Source organism: Xiphophorus couchianus, chromosome 22, assembly GCF_001444195.1.
Source record: "Xiphophorus couchianus chromosome 22, X_couchianus-1.0, whole genome shotgun sequence".
Classification (NCBI taxonomy): domain Eukaryota; kingdom Metazoa; phylum Chordata; class Actinopteri; order Cyprinodontiformes; family Poeciliidae; genus Xiphophorus; species Xiphophorus couchianus.
This window is the reverse complement of record NC_040249.1, coordinates 7,573,380-7,601,065: the sequence shown is the minus strand read 5'-3', so window position 1 is coordinate 7,601,065 and position 27,686 is coordinate 7,573,380. Positions and strand designations below refer to the sequence as shown.

General features: G+C 40.4%; 1 protein-coding gene across 34 annotated transcripts in view; it reads left to right on the top strand.

Moving 5' to 3' along the window:
• LOC114137994 (ankyrin-3-like) overlaps positions 1-27,686 on the top strand; it is a 130,652-nt gene that overhangs the window by 65,584 nt on the left and 37,382 nt on the right. For 21 of the 34 annotated variants that reach the window (XM_028006907.1, XM_028006905.1, XM_028006931.1 and 18 more), the window contains 22 exons: positions 896-994; positions 1,824-1,922; positions 3,910-4,095; positions 4,936-4,959; positions 7,415-7,513; positions 8,319-8,417; positions 8,521-8,619; positions 9,183-9,380; positions 10,351-10,449; positions 10,558-10,656; positions 10,738-10,836; positions 10,915-11,112; positions 12,908-13,006; positions 14,158-14,256; positions 15,690-15,887; positions 16,151-16,249; positions 16,785-16,883; positions 17,127-17,225; positions 17,323-17,418; positions 17,979-18,051; positions 23,845-23,968; positions 25,571-25,582. In XM_028006907.1, coding sequence (XP_027862708.1) covers positions 896-994; positions 1,824-1,922; positions 3,910-4,095; positions 4,936-4,959; positions 7,415-7,513; positions 8,319-8,417; positions 8,521-8,619; positions 9,183-9,380; positions 10,351-10,449; positions 10,558-10,656; positions 10,738-10,836; positions 10,915-11,112; positions 12,908-13,006; positions 14,158-14,256; positions 15,690-15,887; positions 16,151-16,249; positions 16,785-16,883; positions 17,127-17,225; positions 17,323-17,418; positions 17,979-18,051; positions 23,845-23,968; positions 25,571-25,582 — 2,396 coding nt within the window. Of the gene's footprint in view, positions 1-895; positions 995-1,823; positions 1,923-3,909; positions 4,096-4,935; positions 4,960-7,414; positions 7,514-8,318; positions 8,418-8,520; positions 8,620-9,182; positions 9,381-10,350; positions 10,450-10,557; positions 10,657-10,737; positions 10,837-10,914; positions 11,113-12,907; positions 13,007-14,157; positions 14,257-15,689; positions 15,888-16,150; positions 16,250-16,784; positions 16,884-17,126; positions 17,226-17,322; positions 17,419-17,978; positions 18,052-20,932; positions 21,413-23,073; positions 23,358-23,844; positions 23,969-25,570; positions 25,583-27,686 lie in introns of those variants that run through there. The other 13 variants (XM_028006913.1, XM_028006926.1, XM_028006910.1 and 10 more) reach the window with 6 other exon arrangements.

The window sequence follows — 27,686 nt, the reverse complement described above, 5'->3', positions numbered from 1 at the left end:
ATAAACATGAGATGCAATAAAATATTTAAGATCAAGGAGAAAATCTCCAATTAAAATATCTCTGTACTGTGACCCTGAGGATTCTTAGGGATTAGTTTGGATGCTGCGTGCATCTTAATGTCATCAGATGTTAGGATTTGGCTCAGCTTTTGTGGGCAGCAGAGAGGATACCTTGGTTTAGAGATTTCTGATGTTGTTGTGTGTAGCCAGCCTTCTGACATTGTTCTGCTCTATTTGAGGAGAAAATACAGTGTCATGCTCAACTTTGATTCATTGAATAATGTATGCCATACCTTTTAGTCTTTTTATTTGCAAAAACAATGTCTACAATGTATTCTTTCCACAATTTCTGCAATTATATGTTGCTCTAAATTGATTTTCCTCTCTCCCATGGGATTGCAGTAAAATACATTGAAGCTTGTAGTTGTAATGGCATTTCAAGTGGTCAAGTCACTACCTATAACTTGTCACTTGTACCTTTTCTGAGTCTGCTTTGAATATCAGATGTGTGCTTAATTTCACTGCGACTGAACGCGGTAAACGTGACCAATCACTGTTTTGTCACAAGCACATTCCATATCATATAGCCAGAGGACAACGTGAGGGTCAGCCCTGCCTTCACTCTGACCTGGACACATTCGTAGAAGGTTGGTGAGGTTTTATTTTTAGGCCAGGTCTCATTTACGTGTGGGATGTCGGGATCGGAAGTGACACATAGTTGGCAGTGCGGCCAGGGGGATGCCAGAGTCCCCAAATACCAGTTCAAGCATGTGATCGGTCGGGATGGGATTTACTAGATCACATGGATGCGACCTACGGCGACAAAGAGCAAAAATGGTCGGACAGGTGGGCCAGAGCTTAACGTGCATTCCCTTGGCTGTTGTGTGTAATCCAGAAAGGAAACACTGCTCTGCACATAGCCTCACTGGCTGGCCAGGCGGAAGTCGTCAAAGAACTGGTTACCAATGGAGCCAACGTCAACGCACAATCTCAGGTGGGACACGCACACAAACATTCGCCTACAGATAAAAAGAAAAAAAAGAAACTAAGGTTCCCCTGCTCCGTTGACCTGAGGCCAATATAATGTAATCACACTTTCAGTGATGCACAGGTTTGTTGGGCCTGATAGTGTATCAGGCAGTCAGTGACATTGTGGGAATCACTCAGCGGAAAGGATTTTACTGACAGAAGGTGGCAAATTGCCAACTAGGCCTCTGCGGAAAACTGCTGTCCGTGCATTTTAAATGTAACTCTGTCAGATCAAGGTGAGAAGTGATGAGAAGTCTGACTGCTTCTCTTGAAGCAGGGGTCTCCAGCTCCCTGCTTGAGAGACACCGTGCAGCAGCTTTTAAATGCACCCCTGTTCCAGAAACACCCGGACAAAACGATTGGCTCATTAGCACACCTCCGCAGTACTTTAATGGCATGTTAAGGAGGCTTTTTGGTTATTTGATTGGAGCATGCTAAAGCATGAATGCATCTAACAGTTGCAGGACAGTGTCTCTTAAGAACTGGGGTTGGACATTCCTTCATTACAGCAGATAGATCCAAAAACAACACACGAGTATTACATCAAGGGTGTTTGTGAGGATGTTCTTTTGGCTTCATTTTTGTCGCTGATGTTGTCAGAAATATTGGCTGAATCTGAACAAAACACAGTTGCATTTTGAGCAATCACAGCCCGTCTTACGGAGCTGATGATATTTTTCTGAAATGAATTATGTGGTTGAAGATCCAGTGAACTTGAACAAGTCCCTTGTGTTGACCTGTTTGTGACTGTAACTGCTTGTGTGCCTGTGTTTTTTTGACTCTGGGCTGTGCAGAATGGCTTCACCCCTCTCTACATGGCGGCGCAAGAGAACCACCTGGAGGTGGTGCGGTTCCTTCTGGAGAACAATGCCAGCCAGAGCATCGCCACCGAGGTAAACGTGTGCGCGTACGTTCTACTCGCACGCCGGTTCAGTGGTGTGTTTCTGTGTCAATGCTGTCATACAGTTCGTCTCCATGCGTTCGCCTCAGTCACTTGTGGTCTTCACAGCTGTTGTACTAACCACGTTCCTCTCCTCTCCTCCTTTTGTTTCCTCCCCCTCCTCCCTTTTCTTGTCCCGCCCCCACCCACTCGCTCCGCACCTTCCTGTGTCTTCGTCTGTCCCTCCATCCTCTCGGCTGTTTGCTGCCATGGTGTTTTCCCTCATCCTCTCTGTCTCACATCATCACTGGTTCCTCCTGTCCTCCTGTTCCCACTTCCTCTCTCTGCCCACGCCCCCCACCCCCATCTCTTCGTGAGGGCCATGGCAGAGCCTCATTGATTGGTAGTGTATGTTGGTGGAGGCAGCGTGACCTTGAGTCGGTCACAAGACATGGTCGGCTCCGCTTGCTGCCTCTCCTCCACCGCTGCTGCCGTGATTTAACGCCACTCAGTCTGTGGGACTCAAGCACACAAACACACAAACAGGGATAGGTAGCTGCTAGTGCTAATGCAGAAGGCAATGTACAGCTACATGCTACAAAATGGGACGTCCCTCTGACTTATGTAACACACACGCACACGCGCGCACACACACACTGATAGGTATATACTTAAAAGAACCATTGAATCAGCTGTATTTGTATAACATTTCTGATGAGCTGAATGGACCACGTGATCCAATTATTCTATATTTGAAGAAAGTTTGCAAATAATGAAAATCCAGCTTCTTGATTTGCTGGAAAGTATTAAAGTTCATTAATTATGGATTTTATTTTCCCCATCAGAGCTTTGCAGGATTAGTGTGAAATATGTCACCACCAGTTGTAATCATTCGAGGGCTTTTAAAGAATTGGTTCAAATGTTTTAAAACTGAGGTTCTGTGAAGTTATCAGTAAGCATTTCTGTACCTGTGGTAGAAATATTTCATATGGCCCCGAGTTTGTAGAAATTGTTTGCTGTGGGCGTAGGTGTCAGACGGACTGCCAATTGTTTAAGTTAAATAAACTCTTTGTGACAATATTGAATTACTCTGAATGCAATGCTATATTAAATGTTTACACAGTCATGAGAGACAATTATTCAGTTTTTTTAGTAGAGTAAGACCTTATTGCTAAGAAAACTATCCTGGTGGAGAATGAGGCTGTTATGTATCTATAGGTAACAGATTGTATCTTCCTGTACTTTGGGGATCTTATAGTTGTTGGGTTTTTTTATCACAGTTGATCAGGCAGTAGTCTCCACCAACATAATTTCAGCATCAACCTTGTTCAATTATGCTAAAATGAATGAAATAGTAAAATCGGTGACAGATTAAAAAAACAAAATAGATCAAGAGCTGCCAACTCAAATCTTCAAAAACAGATGTCCTTCGTGTTTTAAATCTTTCTCTGGTGCAAGACATCTCAATTTAATGAATGGTTTATTAATGGTTTGTTCACATACCGATCAGGTGTCTCTAGTTTTTAACTCAGCTCTGTTGGAAGCAGGGATGCATCTAAACCACGCAGAACACAAGATGTGCACAGTTAATATCCACCAACCAGCTACTCTGGCCTCCAGTGTTCACTTTTCTGCAAGTGAATACATCCTTTTTAGAAAAGAGCATTAGACAACATTCACTAGAGTTTGATGTCTTTCTATTAAGGGTTAGAGGAAATGTTTTCAATAATGACTTCATAAAACCTCATTTCAAAAAATCCCAACTATTCCGACACACTCTAAATATAAAGTCTGTCTTTTGAACAAATCAAGCTTGACTTCATTTGTTTCTTTGCCCCGCACTCAAACAGCAAGTCAGACATGTAAAAATGTGCAAGCAACATCTCTACATATTCTGCTCTAAAAGCTGCTTCACTACCATCACTCTTCATCCATTCCATCTCTAAGTGAAGCATTTATCTGTTTGGCATCGGTGACCTTCTCTGTCCCCTCGTGTGCAGGATGGCTTCACCCCTCTGGCGGTGGCCCTCCAGCAGGGCCATGACCAGGTGGTCTCCCTGCTGCTGGAGAACGATACAAAGGGCAAGGTGCGTCTGCCTGCCCTGCACATCGCCGCACGCAAGGACGACACCAAGGCCGCGGCCCTGCTCCTGCAGAACGACCACAATGCCGATGTGGAGTCCAAGGTGAGCACTGGGGAAGTTCAGCTCTGATCCGGGTCCTTCGGTCGGCTGGTTAATGTCAGATTTTTGTTTGAACTCAAATGACTTTGCATTTTTCTATTGGTTTTTGTCTCTTGCTTTCTTTTCTTTCTTGTTATTGGAATTTGTTGCAGTTATTTATATTACTTTTATTTCTGGCAAAAAGGAGAAAGAAGTAAAGTGATTTTGAGGAAACTTGATTACTGATTGGGACACTGATTTACTATCCGCTTTGGGGTTGACTATTACACAAGACAATGAGTGCGATAATAGTCATTTTTTTAAATATTTATGTGTTCATATAGTGAAAAAAACACATGCCTACTAATGGTGTTACAAACCATCAAAGAACTCATAGTTTATACCAGCAATGTTCTTTACCTTTTGGATGCACGGCAGCCATATTGGATGCTGAATTTGGGATGACTTAAGGATGTCTGATCGTCCCAATCAAGATTTCTGATTTCAGGTGGAGCTTTTGTTGTATTTCAAACTGGAATTTAGAAAATTCGACCTCCAAGCACATAAAATGCCTCATAAGTACATTACTTTGCAAAGATCTCAAGTTATCCCTCTTTTTTTGTACTTGGTTTTATCGTGTTTTAGTCATCTTGATTAAAAAACTATTTGAATGTTTTCAAAGAACTATAAATTCAGCACAATTCTGCAGATATATTATTGTAAGCTACTGTTCTCAAACTGGAAGTTTTATGCAAATTTGACTCAGGGTGCATTATTTCTCACTGAGCTCCTTCTCTCCTCTTTGCCTTTTCTGTTTTTTTCTCACTAACTGCCCATTTTCTCTTCTTTTGGCTGACTCTGTAGATGATGGTGAATAGAACAACAGAGGTACACATATATATCTGTACATTATGTAGTTTCCTCATTACAGTTCATAAAAACAAATAACAATCACTTCAGTGCCCCCGACCTGATGCAGTTGTGTTTCTGCAGCCTATCCCCCCGTTCTCCATTTTAGCTCATGTCTTCCTCCTCATCATTGCTTCATTATGGTGTATACCTCAAATCATGGAGAAGAGTCAAAGTAAAAAAGCATGTTTATACCAAAATGTAAAAGAAAAAGTAAAATTTAGGTTTTCCTTGATTTAAATGGTTTCATGGTGTCCAAAAATGTCCAAGATTTCTCTTTTTGGTAAATTATTTGTAAATGTTGACAGAAATGTTGTCTTAATGTGTCCATGAAACTGATCAACATGATAACCAGTGACCGCATGAGAAGTGGTTATCATCCACTGAAAAGCTGCAGTTTGTCTATAACCTGCATGGCAATCAATATAAGCTGTAACACATCTTGCTGTCTAGCAACAGCCACTCGGTCTGTTGGTAGAACAGAAGAACTCGGTCTTTAGCATACAGTGCCTCGCAAAAGAATTTGCTGAACTTTTTCACTCTTTGACTTCAATGCATTTTATTGCAGTTTTATGTGATGAACCAGGAGAGAGGAACATACTTAGTGAAGTGGAAAATGCATCTTTGCTTTTTTGCATTTTTAAACCAGTCATTATGTTGCAGAACCACCTTTTGCTGCAGTTACGTCTCGAAGTCTTGAGCAGATGTATCTCCATCAGCTTTGCACATCTAGAGACTAAAACCCTTGCCATTCTTTTCTCTGTGAAGAATCAGGGTTAGTAAGATTGATTGGAAAACATATGTGGGCATATTTTTTAAGTCTTACCTTAGATCCTTAAAAAACCCAAAACGTAATGCAGTCACCACCACCTTGTTTCACTGTGTGGTTAATGTGCCACACATCTTGGTTTGCATGTTTGCTGAAAAGTTCATGGCACCACATGGCTCCATGGTAAACTACAAACAGGACATCAAGGCTTTTTTTAACAACAGATTCGTATTGTACAAAAACAGATCTGCTCATAATTGAAATATCAATTATATTTATTCTGAGATTGATTACATAGAGGCGGAATGTTGAGTAGTTATATAGGTGTATATCACACTTTCCATATTTTCATCTGCTTAATAACCTTGAAAACCAATGATCATCCTTCCACTTCACAATCCTGCTCTGTTACATCTGGGTCTATCAAATAAAATCCAGAAGAAATATACTGACGTTTCTGCTCATAAAACAACAAAACGGTCAAAGGACATGGATACTTTCGCAAGGCACCTGTACCTCTACTGTAGTCCTAAATTCGTCCACTTGAAACCTTTTGCATGGGACCAAAGCAACAAACATGACACTGCTTCTGCAATAACCAGGGCCCCTTCGTCACACCAAAGTCAGGTGGCCACCTCCTGTGTGTGCCTGTTTTGCTTGGCTATATTTCTGCCATTGGTAGGCCTGACAGTCATCTGGTATGATTCACCCAAAAATGGCTTTGCTGACTTAAAGCTTGAGCATCATGGTAAACAAATGTGCATAACGTTCAGATTGATGAAGGGCTTTATTAATTTATCACTGACTCACAATTTTTTTTTAAGGATCAGATGACAGTTTCATGTTTAAATATCAATTTAAAACATTTCAAATTGATTGCAACTGTAGTGTTTTAGATAAATTCAGGGTGCACAAATATCTCTGAATCTTCTGCCTTGCTAGTACTTCGTTCATTCTTAAATGACAATTTTGGTACCTAAAAATCTTTGTGCGAGATTCCCTCAGTTATTTGGTTGCCAGTTTTTTGTTTTTCTGGCTTCATCAGCAGTTTTAACTAACAATGTAATCCTACTTGATGCATGCCATTTAAAATGTAAAGAACTGGATTTATAGTTCATTTCTAGTGTAATAGTTTTCAACAGTAAAATGGTCAGAATGTCAAAAAGTTTAATCAGTCACTCAAATTCATGCATGCGTGCATTCACAATGATCTAATTATTTACACAGACAAAACAAATAGTAATTGTACTAATGATGATAATAAGATGATGAAGATAAAACAGCAATAGGTAATGAGGAAATATAAAAACTGAGGTTTATTTTTGAAATAATTTTCTTTTCACTCAAGAGAATTCTAAAACACTTCAAGCTCTGCTTTAGATTTTATACCATCAGCTCTTAAAGACACACATCTATGAGAGGGAAGGTGCTAATATTGATTAGCATGTAGCTGGACCCATGTGTAATGCATCTTTACAGACTTTCTCATAGAGAAAACGTCAAGTGTTAGTGATCATGAATTTGTCCTTGTTTAATGTAGACAAAGGCTGAGATCCTGACTTCTTTTGAATATGTGGTTGAATTATTTTCTAACATAATGCGTCTGTTTGTCTGGTTGTGTTTTTTTTTTGTTTGTTTGTTTGTTTGTTTCCCCTCAATCCTCAGAGCGGCTTCACTCCCCTGCACATCGCAGCACATTATGGCAACATTAACGTGGCCACGTTGCTGCTGAACCGAGGGGCTGCTGTGGACTTCATGGCTCGAGTGAGTTTACTCTGCCCTCTGCTGTCTGGTGGAAGTATTACCAACTTTTACCAACTTCCACTAGCAAGCTCAGGCAACAGAGTAACAGAGAAATTCTTTTCATTTCTAAATGTTTACTTTGTTAACAATATTGACAGCGTGGAATGTCACATGAGAGTAAAAACCACTGCATCAGAAAAAGCTGACTATAAACCAAAAGGTCGTCTTTACCACTTTGATGCAACATGGATCACACTATAGTTGTCTATGACAAAATCAAACTATCTCTTTAATGGCCTTTTTGCATTTCTTGTATATTTTATAGATTTTACTCTGTACAATTACATTTCATTACATCAAATACATGTGCTTATTTCCTCCAAAATAATCCTATAAATATTTTCCACCGCAACACTATTAGATCTGAGGGCAAGTGCAACCAAATCCTCTGCCTCATCAGATGTTGCCTGCACCATATTTAATAGGGGCCTAATTACTGGGTGTTGGCTGCTGCTTTAAGGGGTTGCTGGTGTTTGTGCTGATTTTGACACTGATTACACGTCTACAACGTCTTGCCAGGGCAGAAGGGATAGTTAGAATCACCCAAGGAAGAGGCTCAGCAGATGCTTGTTTTTGAATTTACACCATTTATTTTCACTAAGGGTTGGCCTATGGTTGTTTAATTGTTGGAATTGCTGGTTAAATGAGAAATGGCTAATGATTAAATGCTTTAATTACAGTTTTATTCAACTGGTGCTGTTGGCCAATCAGAGGTAAATCAATTTGCGGTTAAATATTTATAGAAACATTCCTATTTTTCTATTAGAACGACATTACTCCGCTTCATGTGGCATCGAAAAGGGGCAACAGCAACATGGTGAAGTTACTACTAGACAGAGGGTCCAAAATAGACGCAAAGACCAAGGTGAGATTACCCTTTCTTTCCATAAAAATAGTAAATTTATCCATAAAAGACCCTGTAAAGTATAATAAAGGGGTTGAATATTTATGGATTTATATGTTTTCAGGATGGTCTGACGCCTCTTCACTGTGGAGCGAGGAGCGGGCACGAACAGGTGGTAGAAATCCTTTTGGACCGAGGAGCGCCCATCCTGTCCAAGACCAAGGTAGCTACCCGAACAATAACTTTGTGAGCCGATGCTTTGCTCGTTAAAGGAAGAGGTCACAAAGACATCACAATTGTTCTTGGCTGTTAAAAATAAGGTCTCAGTAAGTCATACCTTCATCAATAACACTGACACATTTGTTTCAATCAGCTCCTCTAATCACACAGAGCGATTTGAAATCTGTTATCCAATCACACAGCAGAACTGTTGCTGTAGTGTTGTCGCATTGCCTCCATAACGTCTGTGCGACTTCTCCAGAACAGCCTGTCCTCGCTGCGTAAACCCTGCCGTTTGACCGCGCAGGACAACCAGTGTAACAACATAGACATTGTTGTAATGACCTCGTTATAACAATGCTTCTGTAACAGCAACTTCCTTCGCAGTTTTACCTGTACAAGAGCACGGCTGCGTCCTAACTGCCTGTGTCTGTCTGTCCACCTGTGTACGTGTCTGTCTGCGTGTGTCTGTTTTTCTTTTCTTTTCTCTCTCTCTCTTTGTCTGGATCTCTCCGTCTCCTCCCCTCTCCTTCTCTGTTCTCTCTGCCTCTCTCCGACGCCTTGTAGAACGGCCTGTCGCCGCTGCACATGGCCACTCAGGGGGACCACTTGAACTGCGTCCAGCTCCTGCTGCACCACGACGTGCCAGTGGACGACGTCACCAACGACTACTTGACGGCGCTGCATGTCGCCGCGCACTGCGGGCACTACAAGGTGGCCAAGCTCATCGTGGACAAGAAGGCCAATCCGAATGCAAAAGCTCTGGTACGGAAAATGTTGGAGCAAACTATGCTCAAAATGGGTTAATATGATTGTTGAATTTTAGTTTGTGGACCAAAAACAAGTTACAGTCCAGGCCAAATAGTTGAATCGTAAACCCAACGTGGTGTTTCAGTTGAACATTGATCACAAATATGTATCAATAGCTTTAGAAGACCTCCTGAAGGGTCTTTGAAAAAGTCTTAACTTCAGTTGTTTTTTGAAAATGGACCACTTTAACTTCCCTTCCAGACTGCCTAGAAAAGGTCCTCACATATCCAACCAGAATTAAGTCGGAAGCTAGTCGGTGATTATAATAAGCAAATGGTTGTGCCGTAACTTAAGGGACATTTACCTACATATTAATGCGCCACATTCACGCCTGTGTGCATATTATACACAGGCATATAATATGTCTATTCATATAGCCCAAAATGAACTATGTTTGTGTTGGTGGTATGTGTGCAGAATGTAAACCTGGAGCTGAAAGTCTATCAGCAGTTTTTTGTTGTTGTTGTTTTTTGCATAGAAGCCTAATCTTATTTTAGATTTCCAATTTTATCACAAACTTGCTTCGAGTGTGAAGAAAGACTTTGGTTGTGGTGAATTTTTCAGTTTGACTATAAAAAAAGAAACAAAACAAAAATAATATTAAAAAAAGTGGGTGGACTGCTCAAGTTTCTGTTTAAATCAGCAATTTGTTGATGAGACATTCAAGGGAAAACCGGAAGAAAAAATAGACTAAAAAAGGTTATTTAAGGTGCTTCCACTGTTGAACTTATAACTTAAAAAAATAATCCTAACCAAGTGTTTTTCCTCACTCCTTACTCATCTTCAGCTGACCTTTTCACCACATTTATTTTACTAAATGGTCATTTGCTTTCTTTCTTTCATCTTATAAATGATCTATTTTGTAACTGTAAAACGTCCAACGTTGACTAGATGTCACTGCAGTATTAATTGTCTCCCCGTCTAGAACGGCTTCACTCCACTTCACATCGCTTGCAAGAAGAACAGAGTAAAAGTGATGGAGCTTTTGCTGAAGCACGGGGCGTCCATACAGGCCATAACAGAGGTACAGCACCAAGCCGGAGTGCAGTTCTAACAAAATCTGATTTGTTTTGCTCTTCAAGCTTGACATGTTTTACAGACAGATATTTGAATCGTTACTGTTTCCGTGTAGTCCGGCCTAACGCCGATCCACGTGGCAGCCTTCATGGGCCACGAGAACATCGTTCACGCACTGACACGCCATGGAGCGTCGCCCAACACCACCAACGTTGTGAGTGGATGATATCTAAATGATGCTGATTCTGGTTTTGTCCAACTTCGACTTGAAACACGTTGTGTTTGTGACCTCTAGCGAGGGGAAACGTCTCTCCACATGGCGGCGAGGGCTGGCCAGGCAGATGTAGTTCGTTATCTGCTGAAGAACGGAGCCAAGGTGGACACCAAGTCCAAGGTTAGTGCAAAGCGCCTCATTGTGATTCATTCAGTCCGTGGAATAACGCTAACGGTCACCTCATCGCTCTGCGTATAGGACGACCAGACAGCGTTGCACATCTCCAGTAGGCTGGGAAAGGTTGACATCGTCCAGCAGCTGCTGCATTGTGGGGCCTCCGCCAACTCTGCCACCACTTCAGGTTACACGCCCCTTCACCTGGCCGCCCGCGAAGGGCACCAGGATGTCGCCTCCATGCTGCTGGAAAACGGTGCCTCACTTTCCTCCTCCACAAAGGTAAATCCCACAGATGTCAGGACGTCAGGTCAAACGCAGACACTCGGGGAAACAGAACGGAGGTCATCCGGTTTCAGTACCACACTTCCCCACTAGTAGGCCTCCGGGCTGCTTGTCCTGTTTTCTGTTCCACATCCAATTTCTATTCTGACAATTGTATTTTGGGGGGGATTTGTAACATTAGGATTGTGACTGCACTGTTATTTAAAACTGTTCCTGGTGTCAATTATGATTTTTGGTTCTAGTTCAGATCGCATATCCAAGTAGCGGCAGAGATCAAGGTAAAAAAAAAAAAGAGATGCGGAGAAGAATTAATGCAGCCGGTTTGTGGAAGTGTGCGATGTGTAGCTGGGGGGCGTTTTTAAAGGTCACCTCGATCGGTGGAGCAGATTAATGGAGGGTGAACCCCATGGTGGGCTCTTTCTCGCTAACACTTACTCACTCGGAACCTCTGGGGACTCCCACGGATACCGAGCAAGAAATGGATGCAGGTACATGTAAGCGAAAAGGAATTGGAGTTCAGTAACTACGAGTTAATTTGTGATCTTTACCGAGCAATTGTGTTAAGAGCAGCTTCTCAATCCAGCAGCCTGTCTTCTCCTTCACTGTGTGTGGAGGTCATGTGAATGCTGACTGTAGGCAGTCAGAAAGAAAGGAGGTCATGTGTTTCAGGGCAAGCAGTAATCTGTGGGAGTCCCACATTCCTTTGGAAAATATGACCAAATGTCTTTAAATATCTTCACACACGCACACGCACCCGCAGGAAGCCGAGTGCTGCTCATTTTGTAGCATATTTGGCTCACTATCTGAGGCATTTTTGATCCACTGTGTTTCTTTTGTGCGGTTAATTCCTTCTAACAGCAAAGCAGACACGAGCTTGATTATCGCTCTGGTCATAACAGGACCAAGAAAAATAAATCTCAAGTAGGTAGTAACTGTTTAGGGTTCTCTAATCATTTTGATGTTGTTTTTTACACAACAGCCAAAGTCACTTTTTAATTATCTATTTTACTTAAATGTGACATTTTATGACCATTTTTGAAACATAATTGTTATATAAAATTGTGCGACCGTTGATCTCCCTAATGTGACCATGCACTGTCTCAGATCGCGTAAACTTTAATTATTGTATCCACCCTTCTCCCCTCACATTAGCACACAAATGAATTCATTCACCATGGTAGTGCAGGCCTTTTCTTTTCAGACTTTCAAACCGAACCATAAAAATCCCTTCCCCTTATATTGTCATCTATATCTGTGCTTTTTGAGATCGCTTTTGCAGCCGTGTGCTACCACTTACTAGTCAAATTTGGACTCAAATTACATTCGGTGACCTTCCTAGCTCATTATCATGTTAGTGTTCAGTTAGACTGATCATCCTGACAGGTAGCAAGAGTCAGACAAAATCACACTGATGAAAAAAAAAAGACTTCACTGGCCCTCGTTTCTCTCAGTTGCCTGACCTAAGCTTCAGCTACAACCAATTTAATTGGTTTAAAAAAAAAAATCATATTTCATCTCTATAAACCTTGGAGTTATTGTGAGTCTCTTCTTCTGTGTTGTTATCTGATTGTTAAACAGATATCTTACCCTTAGTAAATGAATCTTCTTGCATCATTACTTTTATGGCACAATCATTAGATTAGACTTAGGTCGGATGATTGTGTTATATGAAGCGCTATATCACTAAAATAAACTAATATACAAAAGCTTTAAAAATATCCCATGAACTTTCTTTACTTTTTATTTACATTGTATTTAACTCCACTGATCAGTTTTGCTCTGCGTCCAACAGAAAGGGTTCACGCCGCTGCATGTAGCAGCAAAGTACGGCAAGATGGAGGTGGCCAGTTTGCTTCTTCAGAAGAGAGCCCCACCTGACGCTGCAGGAAAAGTGAGGACAAAATTACCGTGCCTTTTCTTTTCATGAAGATCAAACTGTTCCCGTATGTAAGCTGCCAGAGGGTAAAAAGAGGGCCAAAATATAGACGAAGAAGTTGTCCAGATCTGGGGGTTTTAGTATTTCTGAATTGTTAATAAAAGATTGAAAGTCTTTAGCAGATGTAACAACTTGTTCTAATTCAACAAAGTGTCGGGAATAATATGCAAAGTGACAACAGCCGATCTCCATCCAATACAAACAGTAGATGCTCTTCCTGTTGCATAAAGCTTGAGGGCAGATTTGCCTTTTCTCCCCTGATACACTCGGAACACACACACCGACACACTTTCTTTCTTCGGACAGACCCACTGGCAGTCGGCCACCACCTGAAAGTACTTATCCTAATAGCACTCATGTATGATAATGAAGCTCCCACAAATTCCTAAATCCAGTCTTTGTTGCCCACTTTTTTGGGCTACCTTGAAATGATATTAGGGGAAAGAAATTGTCGTTTGACTCTCCGAGGCTAAATGTGTGGGAAAACGGCGACTCCAGATTGTAAGGATCGGTTTGAAGTCATTCTGCAGATCTGTGTAATGGCCCAACAGGTTATTTCTGGTATATTTTGGCAGCAACTGCAAATAAAGCTGGCCTACTTCCTGTTCTTATTTTCTGATGCTGAAATTTATCCTAACATGCATGCAGGTTGGCCTCGTTATGACATGTTTTAATAAATCACATGTTTTGCTAGTTTGACGCTGCAGTGTGGGAACTGAAGCCATTATTGTGCAGTAATAAGCTCTGTAGAGCATTTTAAAATAAACAGGTAAACCCCTAAAATGTTGCTGTGATGATAATATTTAATTTTTCTTTTAAATGTGGGACTTCCAGAGTCCCTCATTTAATATCAGAGTTTAAGTTATGAAAAAACTGAGAAGATTCATTGCATTTATTCTTGTGCATCTTATAAATGTGATTGTGGTTTTTTAAATATATAATGTCATATATATATATATATACTCTCCCAGTCTTCCTCCAGTTTTCTCTCCGTATTCTGTTGATTTGATGCTCTAACTTTATATTAGCATGTTTCTAATAGTACATGCTTAGTGATTTCTAATATTCTGTCTTGCATGCCCTGTTTGTGTGTGTGGGTGTCTTAGAGTGGGCTAACTCCGCTGCATGTAGCCGCTCACTACGATAATCAGAGAGTGGCGCTGTTGCTGCTGGATCAGGGATCTTCCCCTCATGCTGCCGCCAAGGTATCTACACATACTTCATTACTTTTTTGGTATATATATATATATATTTTTTTTTTTTTTGTGGATTGGATTTAGAACGATAGGTCATCCCATCTCATAATTAGCTTCCTTTGAATTTTCTCAGCCAGGGAGACTTAGCTCTTGCACAGTGGCTACAGTGACTTCTAGGAAGTCATTTATAGTATAGTGATGCTTTATGCTGTTTGCGCTGCATGGAAATATTTGTTGATTTACAGTTTGGCAGTGACTTTTGTACTCAAGTGATGAACAGAAAAATAATATAAAATATTTTTGTGAAGAGAAAATATCATACAGCACTTGAGAGACTATTTTTCATTTCCTTTTTCTCACTCAGTCATTCCTTCCTGCACGTCTTTTTTTTCTGTTAGCTTATAATAAAACATTGGGTGTGTATTGGGTGCATTTGGATTAATTTGAGCGCTTCTGGCAAGTTGTTACTGTTGTTATTCTGGAGGAGTCTGTCTGCATAATCTTTCATACAAATGCAAGCTGTACATTTTTTCAGAGTCAGACATCATGTGTATTTCCATGCTCAGACAAAAAAAAACATTAAAAGATCCCATGAAAATTAACTCAGAGCTGATTTTTAGGAGGTTGGTTTAAAAAAAGATAGTGTGTCTTTGGCTGTATATTTTTAGAATGTGCTCTAAATTTACCAAATGTGACAGATGCCTTTTGAACACACTCTTAATCTTTTTTTACTAGCTCTATTTTAAGCTTTAATCTCCTTGCTACTTTTTGGGTCCTAAAGCTGCATACAAATTTGAATAAACCCTCCTCGGTTTCTGCCAGTGGAAGATACACTCATCAGCCATAACGTTATGGCTCCCAATGAAATCCCCTGCAGTGCTAATACTGGTTCCATTAAAAACAGTATTAGCATCTTTAGCTGTTTTAGGAGAATGTTTCGGCCAACATGCATCAAAGAGCCTTCGCCACACCTGACCCTGTTGCAGATCCTAAAATGTTTCTTGATAGGTCCAGTTTTGATAAGTATTGACCAGCAGATGAGATATGGGGATTCGAGTCTCTAACCTGGAATTAATTTAACTTGTGCCTCGTTTCACTGAGCAGCTTGGATTGGTGTGGGTTGGTGCGCTATTTTGTGGTCCGGTATATTCAGGAAAGGGTCCAATTTTAGATCAAGTAAAAATAAGTGATTGTGGATCAACCATCTATTTTTATGATACTTTTTGTTTATCTACGTGGTGAAGTCTTTGTACTTTGATCCATTATGTGTGAAAACAGTTTCATGACTCTGAATGAAATAGATAAATTATAGAGAAAAATAAATGTCAGATGTTTTTGTCACCTTGAGTACAAACCTGAACCATGAATTAAAATGAGGTTGATCACATAAATGACCTGCAGTTACATCAAATTAGTATTTTAATTCCCCTTTCTTGTCCTAGAACGGCTACACGCCTCTCCACATCGCTGCCAAAAAGAACCAAATGGACATCGGGACCACACTGCTGGAGTACGGCGCAGACACCAACGCGGTAACGCGGCAGGGCATCAGTCCAATTCACCTGGCGGCGCAGGAGGGCAGTGTGGACCTCGTGTCCCTGCTGCTGGCCAAGAATGCTAACGTCAATGTGTGCAATAAGGTGACCGATGCCAGTTTTTACAATCCTTGCTGGAAACACGTAAACCGATGTTGTTTGAAACAAATCTGAAGGAACATGTTTAGCATTCGATCCCAAACCATACAAAATGTGATTTTTTTTATTTATTTTTTTTTCCTCCAGCGGGATCTTTGGAGCGGCTTTGTTTTAAAAATAGAGTTGTTATCCTGTGGTTATGTTCTTAGCTACATCCAGGACATATTTGTTCATGCGTTGTACTGTGTGTGTACTTTAATTTAACACAGAGTGGACTCACACCCCTGCACCTAGCAGCTCAGGAAGACAAGGTCAACGTTGCAGAAATCCTTGTAATCAACGAGGCTGATGTCAATTCACAAACAAAGGTAAAACTCTCTCATACAATCCAGTCTGCAAATACAAAAAAATTGTACCCTTATTCGGTTTTTGTAGTTTTTTGTTGATTCATTCTTTCTATCTTACTTAGAGTTTTAACATTTCAAATAAACAAAATGTGTTTACCGATCATCCTGTTCTGCATCAAACAAATACATTCTAATACAAAGTCAACCTGTATGTGTCTGCTGAGGCTGATCTGCCTCAGCTGAAGGTTATTTGGGGAGTGTTTGTGCTGACAGGACAGATGTTTATAGAAGAAAGGTCATTCCTGCTCTGATCTCTAAGTGTTGTGCTCATAATCATAACTCAACATGATATATGAAGCAGTATTCTGGTTTTCAGTGATAACCTGCTGAGAGTTTGGTTATATGAGCATGTTTCCACATTTTTAAAAGAAATATCACTAAAAAGAGAGATATCTAATAGACGTTATGTTACAGCTTCATGCCCCTATTGACTGTCCATAACTACCTCCTACTCTCCCTTTCATCTTCTTTCCTTTTCATGTCCCTCCATCTGCAGATTGGATACACTCCCCTACATGTGGCCTGTCACTATGGCAACGCAAAGATGGCAAACTTTCTTCTGCAGAACCACGCCAAAGCCGACGCCAAAACAAAGGTAAACCTCCTCAATGTTGCAGTCAGTATCAGTCACTTTAAATCTCTTTAATATCTATAGCAGCACCAATTTCATGTTTTTTTGTTGGTTTTTTTTTAAACAAAAGATCAGTCTTGTAGCTTATCCTCAAACCAGTTTGAGCTGAGGAGGAAATCCTAACCATTCCATCAAGTCTCAAACTCATTTTACCAAAGAAGAAGTTGTTTCAATTCAAGTGTTTTCACTGTGTCTGTCTCCATCTAGAACGGCTACACTCCACTCCACCAAGCAGCTCAGCAGGGCCACACCCACATCATCAACCTGCTGCTTCAGCACGGAGCCTCGGCCAACGACCTCACCGTGGTGCGAACACCGAACAGACAAGCTAAAATGCTGAATGCTTTCTATGTTTTCTGGACCTTTAATATTGTTCTCTTTTTTTTTCCCCCTCAACGGTTAGAATGGAAACACTGCCCTTTCAGTGGCCCGCCGTCTGGGGTACATCTCTGTAGTGGACACTCTGAGGCCCATGACTGATGATAACCTCTCAGCTATGGTGAGACACTGTCTTCTACTCAGCAGTTTCTTGTTTAATGTTAGAAAAACTACATCAGTGCAATTAAGCTCTACTTAATGGTGTAGGTCCCGGCTTGTCCAAATCAAACCTGGTCTTCCAGTCAGCAGCACAGTTAATGGAGCGAGTGAACAAATGTGGCATCATGAGCCGGCAAGTCAGTCCGTCACGTCGTGTCACATGTGTGACTTTGCCCTGATTAAGAAACAGAGAGAAGGCTTAGATTGGAGCTTAGATTTCTTCTCCTTAGCCAAGGTCACCACCAGTGATCTTATTGACACAAGGCTCAATGAGGAGTGTGAGGGTTGGCCACAGGAGAAGAGTTTGGACACGATACAATGCCAAAGTTAGTGGGAAAAGTAGGGAATAATGGCCAGTGAGAAGCAATCTTTTTGAGTGGTATTAAGTAAAAGCCTGCACAAGGTAAAATCCATGTATGCTGAAGTGTCAAGTTGTTGAACAGACAGACAGACAGAAAGAAAGAAAGTATAATGTTTCTCCAACTACGTGTCAAGTCACTTTGTGTGTGTTTTTTTATTCAGAGTGCCTCGGAAAAACACAAAATCAATGTCCCGGAGACCATAAATGAGTTCCTTGACATGTCAGATGATGAAGGTAAGTGAATTATTGTTAAAATAGCTCAGATTGTATTGTTTTTTTTAATCATGATTATCACCTATATTGTGTGGTAGATTTCTTTGACAATTGCATACTTAACTGTACGTGTATCCAAATCACGCAGTTCGGACTAATGTGCCACAGATTCTCAGAGAAAAGTCTTTTTCTGATCTTGATAAAGGTACTGGTGACCAGTTTGAATCTGTTTTGTGCTGTTTGCTTTCTTTAACTGTAGAATCTGCAGACATTTTCTTATCTTTAGCTCACTGTGCTAAGCAGCCATTGCTTTACTACCAATCAAAACTCGTACTTCAGCTGAGTGAAGTGATTTGTTTGCAGTTGCTGTTAGACTATTAACCACTTGTGCTACGAAACCACATCCTGTCTGTTTTTATGGTTTGTTTTTGTTTTTGCATCATTTAAGTTACATGCATTTTATTTGAGATCTGCAAAGTTATTTTCTGTCAAGCTTTATCCTTTGACTCTGCCAGTCTTGGAAAATCAAACATTGATTATCTTTGTCAAAAAAAAACAAACACTTTCTGCAAAATACTGATGTTTTTTGAGTATTCTCACAGTAAAACTACAAACTTCTCTGCACTTATTGGGACTTTATGTGATAGATCAACACAAGGTAGTGCATGACTGCCGAGTGGAAAGACAATTATACTTGGTTTTGACATTTTTACCATTAAAAATCTCTAAATCCTTTGCAGTCATATCCAGTCCCTGTGAGTAAATTCTTGTAGATCCAAGTTTTGTTTTTTGTTTGTTTTTTTGCTTTTTTGCAAAATAGCTGAAGCTAGAATTAATGTTTATGGATGGAGAGCATCTATAAACATCAATTTTCAACTTTTTCCATACATTTTTGAGTGGCTTTAGGTGTGGGTTTAAATCGGCTGTTCTAAAACATGGAAGTCTGTTAATCTAAACCATTCCATCGTAGCTCTGGTTGCATGTTTAAGGTCACTCTAGAGGTGGAAAGTGAAATGATGTTCTGTCTGTGAAAGGCTGCAACAAGTTTCCTTCCAGGACTTCCCTGTACATAGCCCCATCCGTCTCAATTGACTCTGACCTGCTTCCCCGTCTCTGCTGAAGAAATTCTTCATCACAGCATGATGCTGCCATCACCATGTTTCGCTGTCTATTCGTTTTATCCTTTCACATGTACTGTTGTGTCTTTTGATCAACAGTTCAGATTTTTTTCCTCATTGACCATGTCATTTCCTGTGTCTCCTACCTGGCTTATAGCAAACACTAATCATTGCTTCTTATGACTTTTTTTTTCCAACAGTGGCTTTCTTCTTGCCACTCTTCCATTAAAGCCATGTGTTCCTGTGTTCCCTGGTCATGTTTACTAATGTTCTCCAGCGAATCTCTGTGACCAGGATTTAGTGTGATTAAAATGCACATAGTTGGTTGCGCTTGATGTTATTTAGAGAAAAAGGGGGCTGAATGCTAATGACTCAGGATTTTTAGGTTTTAATTGTTAAACATAGAAAACTACGATTCTTTCACCTTCCACTTCACAATTTTGTGCTATTTTGTGTTAGTCGTACAAAATCCCAAGAAAATACACTGAGATTTGTAGTTTTAATGAAACAGAATGTGGACAATGTAATGGGATATAAATACTTTAGAAAGACTCTTTATGCAAAAGATCACAAATTGTGTTTTTATCACTCACATGATGCAACAATAAGCTTCAAAGCCATGACCACGGCATGCTTGGTTACAGAACACCTTTATTCCTTCAGAGCCGTGTTTATGGTACGAGTCACACTGTTTAAAGCTGCCACCTTCAGTCCACTGCAGTTTGTTTTGGAACCACCGACCTAACGCGCTTGTAAAATTGATGAGGTTGTTCACAGGCTGTTGCTCAGGGGACGGTTGGGAGGGCGTCGGTTCTTTGTCAGGTGATACGGCCGGACTGCACAAACATATCAAGTGATATGTGGATGAATCTATTTTTGAGCTGGATCCTCGCTGGCCTTGTGCGCTCCCACCAGCGTGATCTTTATTTTTTATTTTTTTTAAAAGACGAGATGATCCTCCTTGTGTTGTGTATGAACTCTTTGTAGTGTGTGTACATAATTCATCTGCAGTGAGCCTGTTCAGGGTGGACTTGATAGCAGCCCAATAGAAGCGAGGACAGATTGGGTGTTTGCTTTCAGGAGTGGAGTCAGTCCCTCCTCGCTGCCGGACGGTTTTTGGTCTGTGTGTAAGTCTGTCTTAAAGAGGCAGGAGAAAGTAAAGACTTACCACAACTCTCTTTAATCCAATATGGGGAAATCCTATTATAGCGCAGGTTGGATAGGTTGTATGTGTTGCTTCTAGCTGTTTGTGTGGCTTTTCCTTTACTTACATTAAACTTTTAGCAGGCTTCTGTAGTTTCCAGTTGTACTGCGAATGGGTAAAACTTTTAGCATTTATTATGCCCTTCTGTTGTAGGGTATGTGAAAAGGCATGTTACCAGATCTAGTCTGGTGTTTTTTGTGTTAAAAATCACTGGATGCAGCATGCAGAGCAAACAGAAAGACGAAGGATTGTGCCTCAATATTTTCTTAAAGACTGGCAAAAAAAAAAAGTGCCTGCTGAGTATTTCATCATTACTGACACTACTTCCCCCAGTTTGACATCCAGCCAAACTCTCCCTGCCTTCCAGCATTAAGAGTTTCCCTTTTTTTCCCCCCTCTCTCATTCACTGTCCTCTCCAGTGAGATTCTCAGGCATTTGCTCAAAAAACCTGTCAGCTGACTGTGGCTACTCTCCACGGAGCCCTAAACTCTTCCAGTGACAGTTCTCTATGTCTCTGCTTGTGTTTGTTGAAGACTAGGAGTTTTCTTTCTCTCTCCCCCCCCCCCACCCCTCTTTCTCTCTCTCTCTCTCTCTGTCTGTCTATCTCGCTAAATCCAATAAGATGAGCTTTTTCTGAGCCGCCTGCGGGAGAATTAACTCCTGCGGTCAGGCGGCTTTTTGACTTCTGACATTTCTGCCCTTACGGCGACACAAAAGTTCCAAGAGTTTGGATTTGTTCCATTTATTAATTTATAAAAGAGCGGAAGAGATGGCGCGCACCGGCGGATCCAAACGCGCAACTTGTTATTGTTGTTGTTGCCCGAGCGCAGTTAGGCGCAGGAGTTGAATGAAGAAAGATCGCAACTTTTCCCGTCTGCGCCAGAAGCGCACCGAATGGACTGTTCGGTGTAGGTCTTCCTTAGTTTTTTTCATTTAAAAAAAAAAAAGTATTATTATTTCTTAGCTTTAGGAGGTTTTGTTGCTTCAAGTTTGGGGATCGAGAAAAGTAGCGGAGGAATAATTAGCGGAGCTGCGATCAACATGGCGGCGTCGGAAAAAGGTAACCATTAAGGAACATCGAGGATATACACTAATTAACTCAATAAAAAAACACACACACAAAAAAAAAAAAAAACTACATTGAGATGAGCCGTCTAGGTAGCTGAAACATTTTATTTCAGGGCAAATTTATTTATTTATTTATTTGTTAGCGGAGATTATGGTAATGGGGCATACAAACTATATGTTTGTGCCAATTTAATGTGTTTGTACTTGAATGGGTCTGTGAAATGTTACTAAAAAAGAAGTGGGTTGCTTGTTTGGTCAAGTCAGACAAAAAAAGCGTGGAAAACACAGGAAGTAGCACCAAGAATGTAGAGCTCATCGGTTTAATGTATGTTGTGTTATTTTGAAACATTTGGAAATCTGATGGGAACATAAAAACACACAATTAAGTTTCTTTTTTTTTAGCACTTGCCTGAATTGCACATAGTTCCTGGATGCAGTTTAATGATTCTTTAATGGAAACAGTTCATTTAAATCAACCACAACAATACCTAGAATAATAGATATTACAATTATGATAAGCAGTTTCATTATGTCCTCCCACGTCAAGCCTCATTCAGTCAGTAACAGATGTCGCCCTGGATTTGCATCCAATGCCCCACACCGCAAGTGAGAAACTTCTGTTAAATTTTGTCAGAATCCACCATTGTTTAGGGGTCACTGAAGTAAAACTCTGCTTCAAACGTGTCGTTTTAAGCTGTTTACCAGATAACAAAGATTGGTGTTCTAATACACAATATTTCAGAAATGACCTTTTATGTTTCCTAAATTACTGTCACTAGTGCCACATTCAGATGTGCAATCAAAATAATGACAATAAAATGACCTATTTGGGCGTGGATTGAGGGGAAAAAACACATAAGTTAGCGTATGCATGCACCTTTAAATAAACACATTAAAATGCAATTTGAAAGTTTTAGCACATATGTGTCAAACTCAAATCGTCATAAGTTTTTATGTGACCCTCCGGATTCTACACAAATAGAACCTACAAGATAACAGTTGTGTGCTGAAATATTATATTATCAATCAAATCAAAGCTGTTTTTTATGTATACTTCCAGATGTGAAAGATGTCACCATTGAAGATAAAGCAATTTATTGATATTTTAACAGTTTAGGTAGTTTGATCCATATTTTTTTTATGTATTATTGGTGTGTATCATGTTCTTTTTTATGTGGACCATGAATCTGATGAATAAATCAATCAAATCATATGTTCTACTACAACCGGCCCTTTGAAGACATTTGTGATCTTCATAAGGCCCAACATAAAAATGAGTTTGGCTGACACCCCTGTCTTTTAGCATCTAAGTTACCAGAAGTCGCTCATTCTCTGGTGTTTGCTATTGCAGCTGATCAGCTCAAATCTTCTTTTGTGATATCGCTGACCCAAATACGCACAAGCAAAGACTCTTTTCCTATTTAAATAAATCAGTGTCTGATATTTACTGTCATTGTAGCCTAAATTTGTTAGTAAAAAAATAGATACAATTTAAACATAGATTAGTTCAAAACACAAAATCAATAGAACCAATTTGAGCTGTAGCATTTTGTCTTTTTTTTTTCTTTGCTTGAACACTCTTCTTGTTCCGTCAGTTTTCCACCACAATTTTTATTTTTGTCATTTTTAAAGAAAATAAAGTAAAACGAGCTCTTTTGCAAAGGGAAAAAAAAATTCCTCGGTTATTTGTGCGTTAGGGTTGGGTTTTATTTTGAAATCAGACTCCGGAAGTGCTCTTATGCCGCTGCCTTGACGCCGGTTAGTGGCGTCTGCTCGGAGTGCGGCAGTGCTGAAGCCAGGAGGGGGAGGGGCTGCAGTGAAGGAGCACAGTGTTGCAGGCAGGACAGAGACGGACATGAGGGAGAAGGGGAAGCACTACGGCCGCTCCGGCGGCTTCATTGATCGGCGTGTCATTGTCCACCGGTCCGCCGATCGAGGTGCGATGCGCTGCTGAACTTTCCGCTTCTGTGTTGTTTTTCTGGCTTTGCTTGTCGTCTGTGTTTGAGTGCTGTGATAGGAGGTCCGTTTGATTTTTTTTATTAAAATTTTTTTTTTTTTACAGGACAGCAGCAGATTTACCGCAAAGTTGCTTTATTGCTGCCTCTCCTGATGTTTTCTGTGAAATCCTCTTCCTAACCTCTGAATGAGGTTGTGATTCACGCTGTTGTATGCCACAGCCTATTGAACAGATTCAAGTAAAAGTAGCTGTAGGCTGTGTATCTGCAGTGATGTTTTGGGTTCAACGTCACAGTGCTGCTGATTATTGCCCCCCAGGGCCTTAATAAATGCTCTAATCAAATAAGAAAGAGATGAATGCTGGCTGTTCTGGTTTATTTTCCTTCTCTGAGGTGCTGCATCGCCTCCTCCTTTATCTGCTTGTGAAGTTAACAGCTGGATGTTGTGATTTCAACCCCCCCCCTCCAGGTGAGGATGCGATGACCGGTGACACTGACAAATACCTGCGACCTCAGGACCTCAAGGAGCTGGGGGATGATTCTCTCCCGCAGGAGGGCTACATGGGCTTCAGCATAGGAGCGCGCTCTGCCAGGTAGGCACCTGTCATTTGAGTTAAGTTTTTATTTAATCTAACTGGATTATTGGGAGATTATTGATGCTGTGATCACATTCATTATAGATTTATAACTACTGCATTGGCCGCCGCTGTACAAAACCGAAGCATGTTGAAGTATTTAGCTTCTGGTTTATCTGAACACAAAACAAATAAAGAATAATATAGAAGTCACCTCATAACAAGAGCCTGGAATGTTGCCATCTAACGATTCAACCTGACAACAAAAACATAAAATGATTCAGCGTTTTGCCTGACCTCATTCAAACCCAGGCCAGAGCTACGAAACGGCCCAGAGTACAGCACGATGTAGAGACGAGCCGCATGAGTACACTTTTCAAAGAGACTACAAAAGGTTGTTGTGGAAAACTGGCAGGCTACAGGGGAAAACACATCAGAGGCTATTGTTTCTATAGTGACAGATGGCAGATGTACCGTGATGGCTGGATTGATAAAAAAAGGAAACGGAGAGGTGAGTGGCGACAGGAAGCTGCTAGCATCAGCAGGGCTCGGCAAACAAGGGAAACTCAGAATTAGATGGAAAGATTCCATGTAAACAAGTTTGGTTTTTGTTTTGATGGAAAAAGTCTCAGTAGTCGCTAAATGTAGTTGCTGTTCAAATGTTAAGATACCGAACAATAAAAGGATTTACTTTTATTTTATTTATCTATTTTTTGCTTCACTTTTTGTGTTTAACATTAGAGATGCACTGATCCAATATTTGGGTCAGAGTTCTAATATTCACATTTTGCAAATCTTTGACTAGCTGACACCAAATTTATCTGATTCCAGTTTCAATTTTAGAAAAATATAATGAACCAGATTTAAGATATTTCTTTCCAAACTTCCTGCCAAGAGATGCCACTTATTAGGAAATCAAGGTGACGCCACAGCTTGTGTGAGAAGTTACTTCTTTGTTTTGCTAAAACTTCAAAAACAAGATAAATTATTTGCACTAGTAGTTATTCGTTGTATTATATTAGTTGATCTTTTTAAAACTATCTTTTGCAACTAGTGTGATTAGCATGGCTAGCATTAGCTGCAGACATTCACAGGATTGTTGCGTCATCAGAAACATCCCAAAAGAGAAGTGGACCGGAAATTTTACGTTTCATTTCTAACTTTAAATTGTTCTTATAAAAAAATTTACTGTATGTAAAACTGAAGTCACGTAAAAGTCCTCCTCAAAATGCATTTCTACTCCTCTAAAACTGGATAAACTTTACTTGCCAGCTATTCAAATGTCTCTTTCCAAGAATGTGAATGTTGTGAAATATATTAAATAATGTATTATTGATCTGTGTTTACGTATGACGCTGAGCAAGGCCTTTGCTTTCCCTTACCTTTCTGTTTATGCATCGACATTGCATGGTTTTGCTTTTGCTGGGCTGCGCACACACATACACACATTAATACAAATCTAAACCAAATGTGCTTAGAGTAATGCCACCATGCAAAAGCACAGCATCAGTGTCCTATGTTTAAAGAAAAGTCATATCATGCCTAAATGTTTTCAAAATGCTTTGCTTTTCACTGTTCTGCTTTTTTTTCTTCTTCTTGTTTTCTTGTCCCTCATTCTAGCCCTAGGATCAGGTAAGAAAAGGGCAGCAGTAGCATTAGTAGTAGCAGGAAGCATAAGTGTGAGTCGTGTCTTTCGTGTATTAGAACCTCCACCTAAAGCCACAAGTCATCCTATTGCACATTGGTCTCATCGTGTTGCTGTTACAGCGTCGCTCAGATCATTTAGCTCCATTTAGCTGGTTAGCATTCAGCACAATTTCTCATCCCTGTTAATCATTCATCCCATGTGCTGTTTAAGTTTTAAAATGAATTTGGTTTTTTGGGTTACTGGTGTGGAAAAAAAGATGAGAATGCACTGGTGGTGTTTTATTTTAGACTAGTTTATTTTAGAGATGCACCAATCTGAGAATTTGTGGCCGATTTTAGCTTATTTCTGTTTCACTTCAAGTGTTGCAAATATAAAATATTCAAAATAAATATTTATGTAGTTTCTGACAATGTAAAAAAAATTACTATCTTTAAAAACCATGTTTTGTTGTAATATCATCAGCTTTGTAAAATAGTGGGATACATCATTTTTTCCCAAAAGTGATTTTGGCAAAAAATACAAATAAAAATAAAAAATAACCCACTTGTATTTTTTCACCACCATTAGCAGGGTTAGTGTGACTAGCATTGCGAACTGTCAAAATCAGCCTCTTTGTACATTTACTCTCAGTAGAATAGTTCTGTTTCTTAACTGAGATTTCCCCCAAATTGAAAAAAAAATCCAAATCAAACTTGAAGGGTCTGTTAGCTTCACAAAGCTAAAATAAACTAATTTTGCCTCCTGCTATTTGCTAACATAACATCTCCCTCCTAGTTTATATTAAGTAGCAGTCTCAAAGAGCAACCCACATGACTCTGCAAAAACATCTCTTTATTTTTAGAAGCAGAAGAGCTTTTGTTCTTTCCCCTGACTTCATTTTTAAACACCTCGCTGATACTGAAAATGTGAACAACTTTCACACGGAAAAGTGTTGTTGTTAGCATAACATGTTAACATTTAGGTACGGTGTTTTTCGCTGACCATAACAAGATGGATTTTTCAAACGGTAAATGGCCTGACTGGTCACTGGCGTAATTCTCGGTGCATCTCTGGTTTATGTACTTTTTTTTCCAGTTTTGATTGTGTGTCTTAACCGCTTCAAGTTTTCTTTAGTGTGTCACCAAGTGTAACTTCCAGGGATCAAAATGTCAGCGTACATCCCCTGCCCCACCTAACATCTTGTCGACATTCTAGTAATTGAATTCCTCCCAGGATTATTCTAGATACTGTGATGATTTGCAGAGATGGAAAGCTTACACGCTGACGGATTGACATGGCGGAGACACACACTCACATGCACACTTGGCACTTACATGGATGCACAATGACTCAACAGTCAGCAGTTGTGTTTGTGTGTCCGCACCCACTCCCCCAGCAACTGGAAACTGCCAGAACACTGATATATTCGCATGCAGATGTTGAAGAGAAAAAGAGGAAGAGGCGTGCAGAGTGGGTAACCTCCAGTAAAATAAGTCTACTGGTGTACCAATAGGAAGTAGGAGAGCAGAAAAGGATGTGGAAAGAGCGAGACCGAGAAGAAAAAGTAGAAATGCCTTCTTGAGATGGTGCATCGTAGCTGTGAACGCAGAAGCACTGCAACGCAGGAATAGACAGTTGAGAGCTCCAAAGGTTAGAAAGAAACAAAGAAAAGTGAGGGGAGAAGGATGTACAGAATGAGAAAGAGGAGGAAACTGTGAAAAACAAACAAGGTCCCGGTGTGAACAGAGGGGGGCGAGGGGGACACCGTGCCAGCGGGTCCATTCAGTCCGTACAGAGTTGCTTGGTTACTTCGACAGTGTAGGCAGGCTCTGCTGAATAAGGGCCTTCTCTCTCTGCTGAATAGTGTGCCCACTTAAACCCGCTGAGCTCTGCAATTTCTCTGCGCCCCCCACCCTCATTTTACACTCACGCACATGGCGCATCAATACACAAACACAGTACACTGTCCCGGGAAACACAGTAGTAAGATGTCAGCCTGTCGTTGTGGGTGTTTAATCATTTTCAGAGGCACTTATTAAGTACAATCCTCTCAGTGCCTAGTAAAAGTATTTGTACTGTTTGTCACGTATTTTATTGGGATTTTATGTG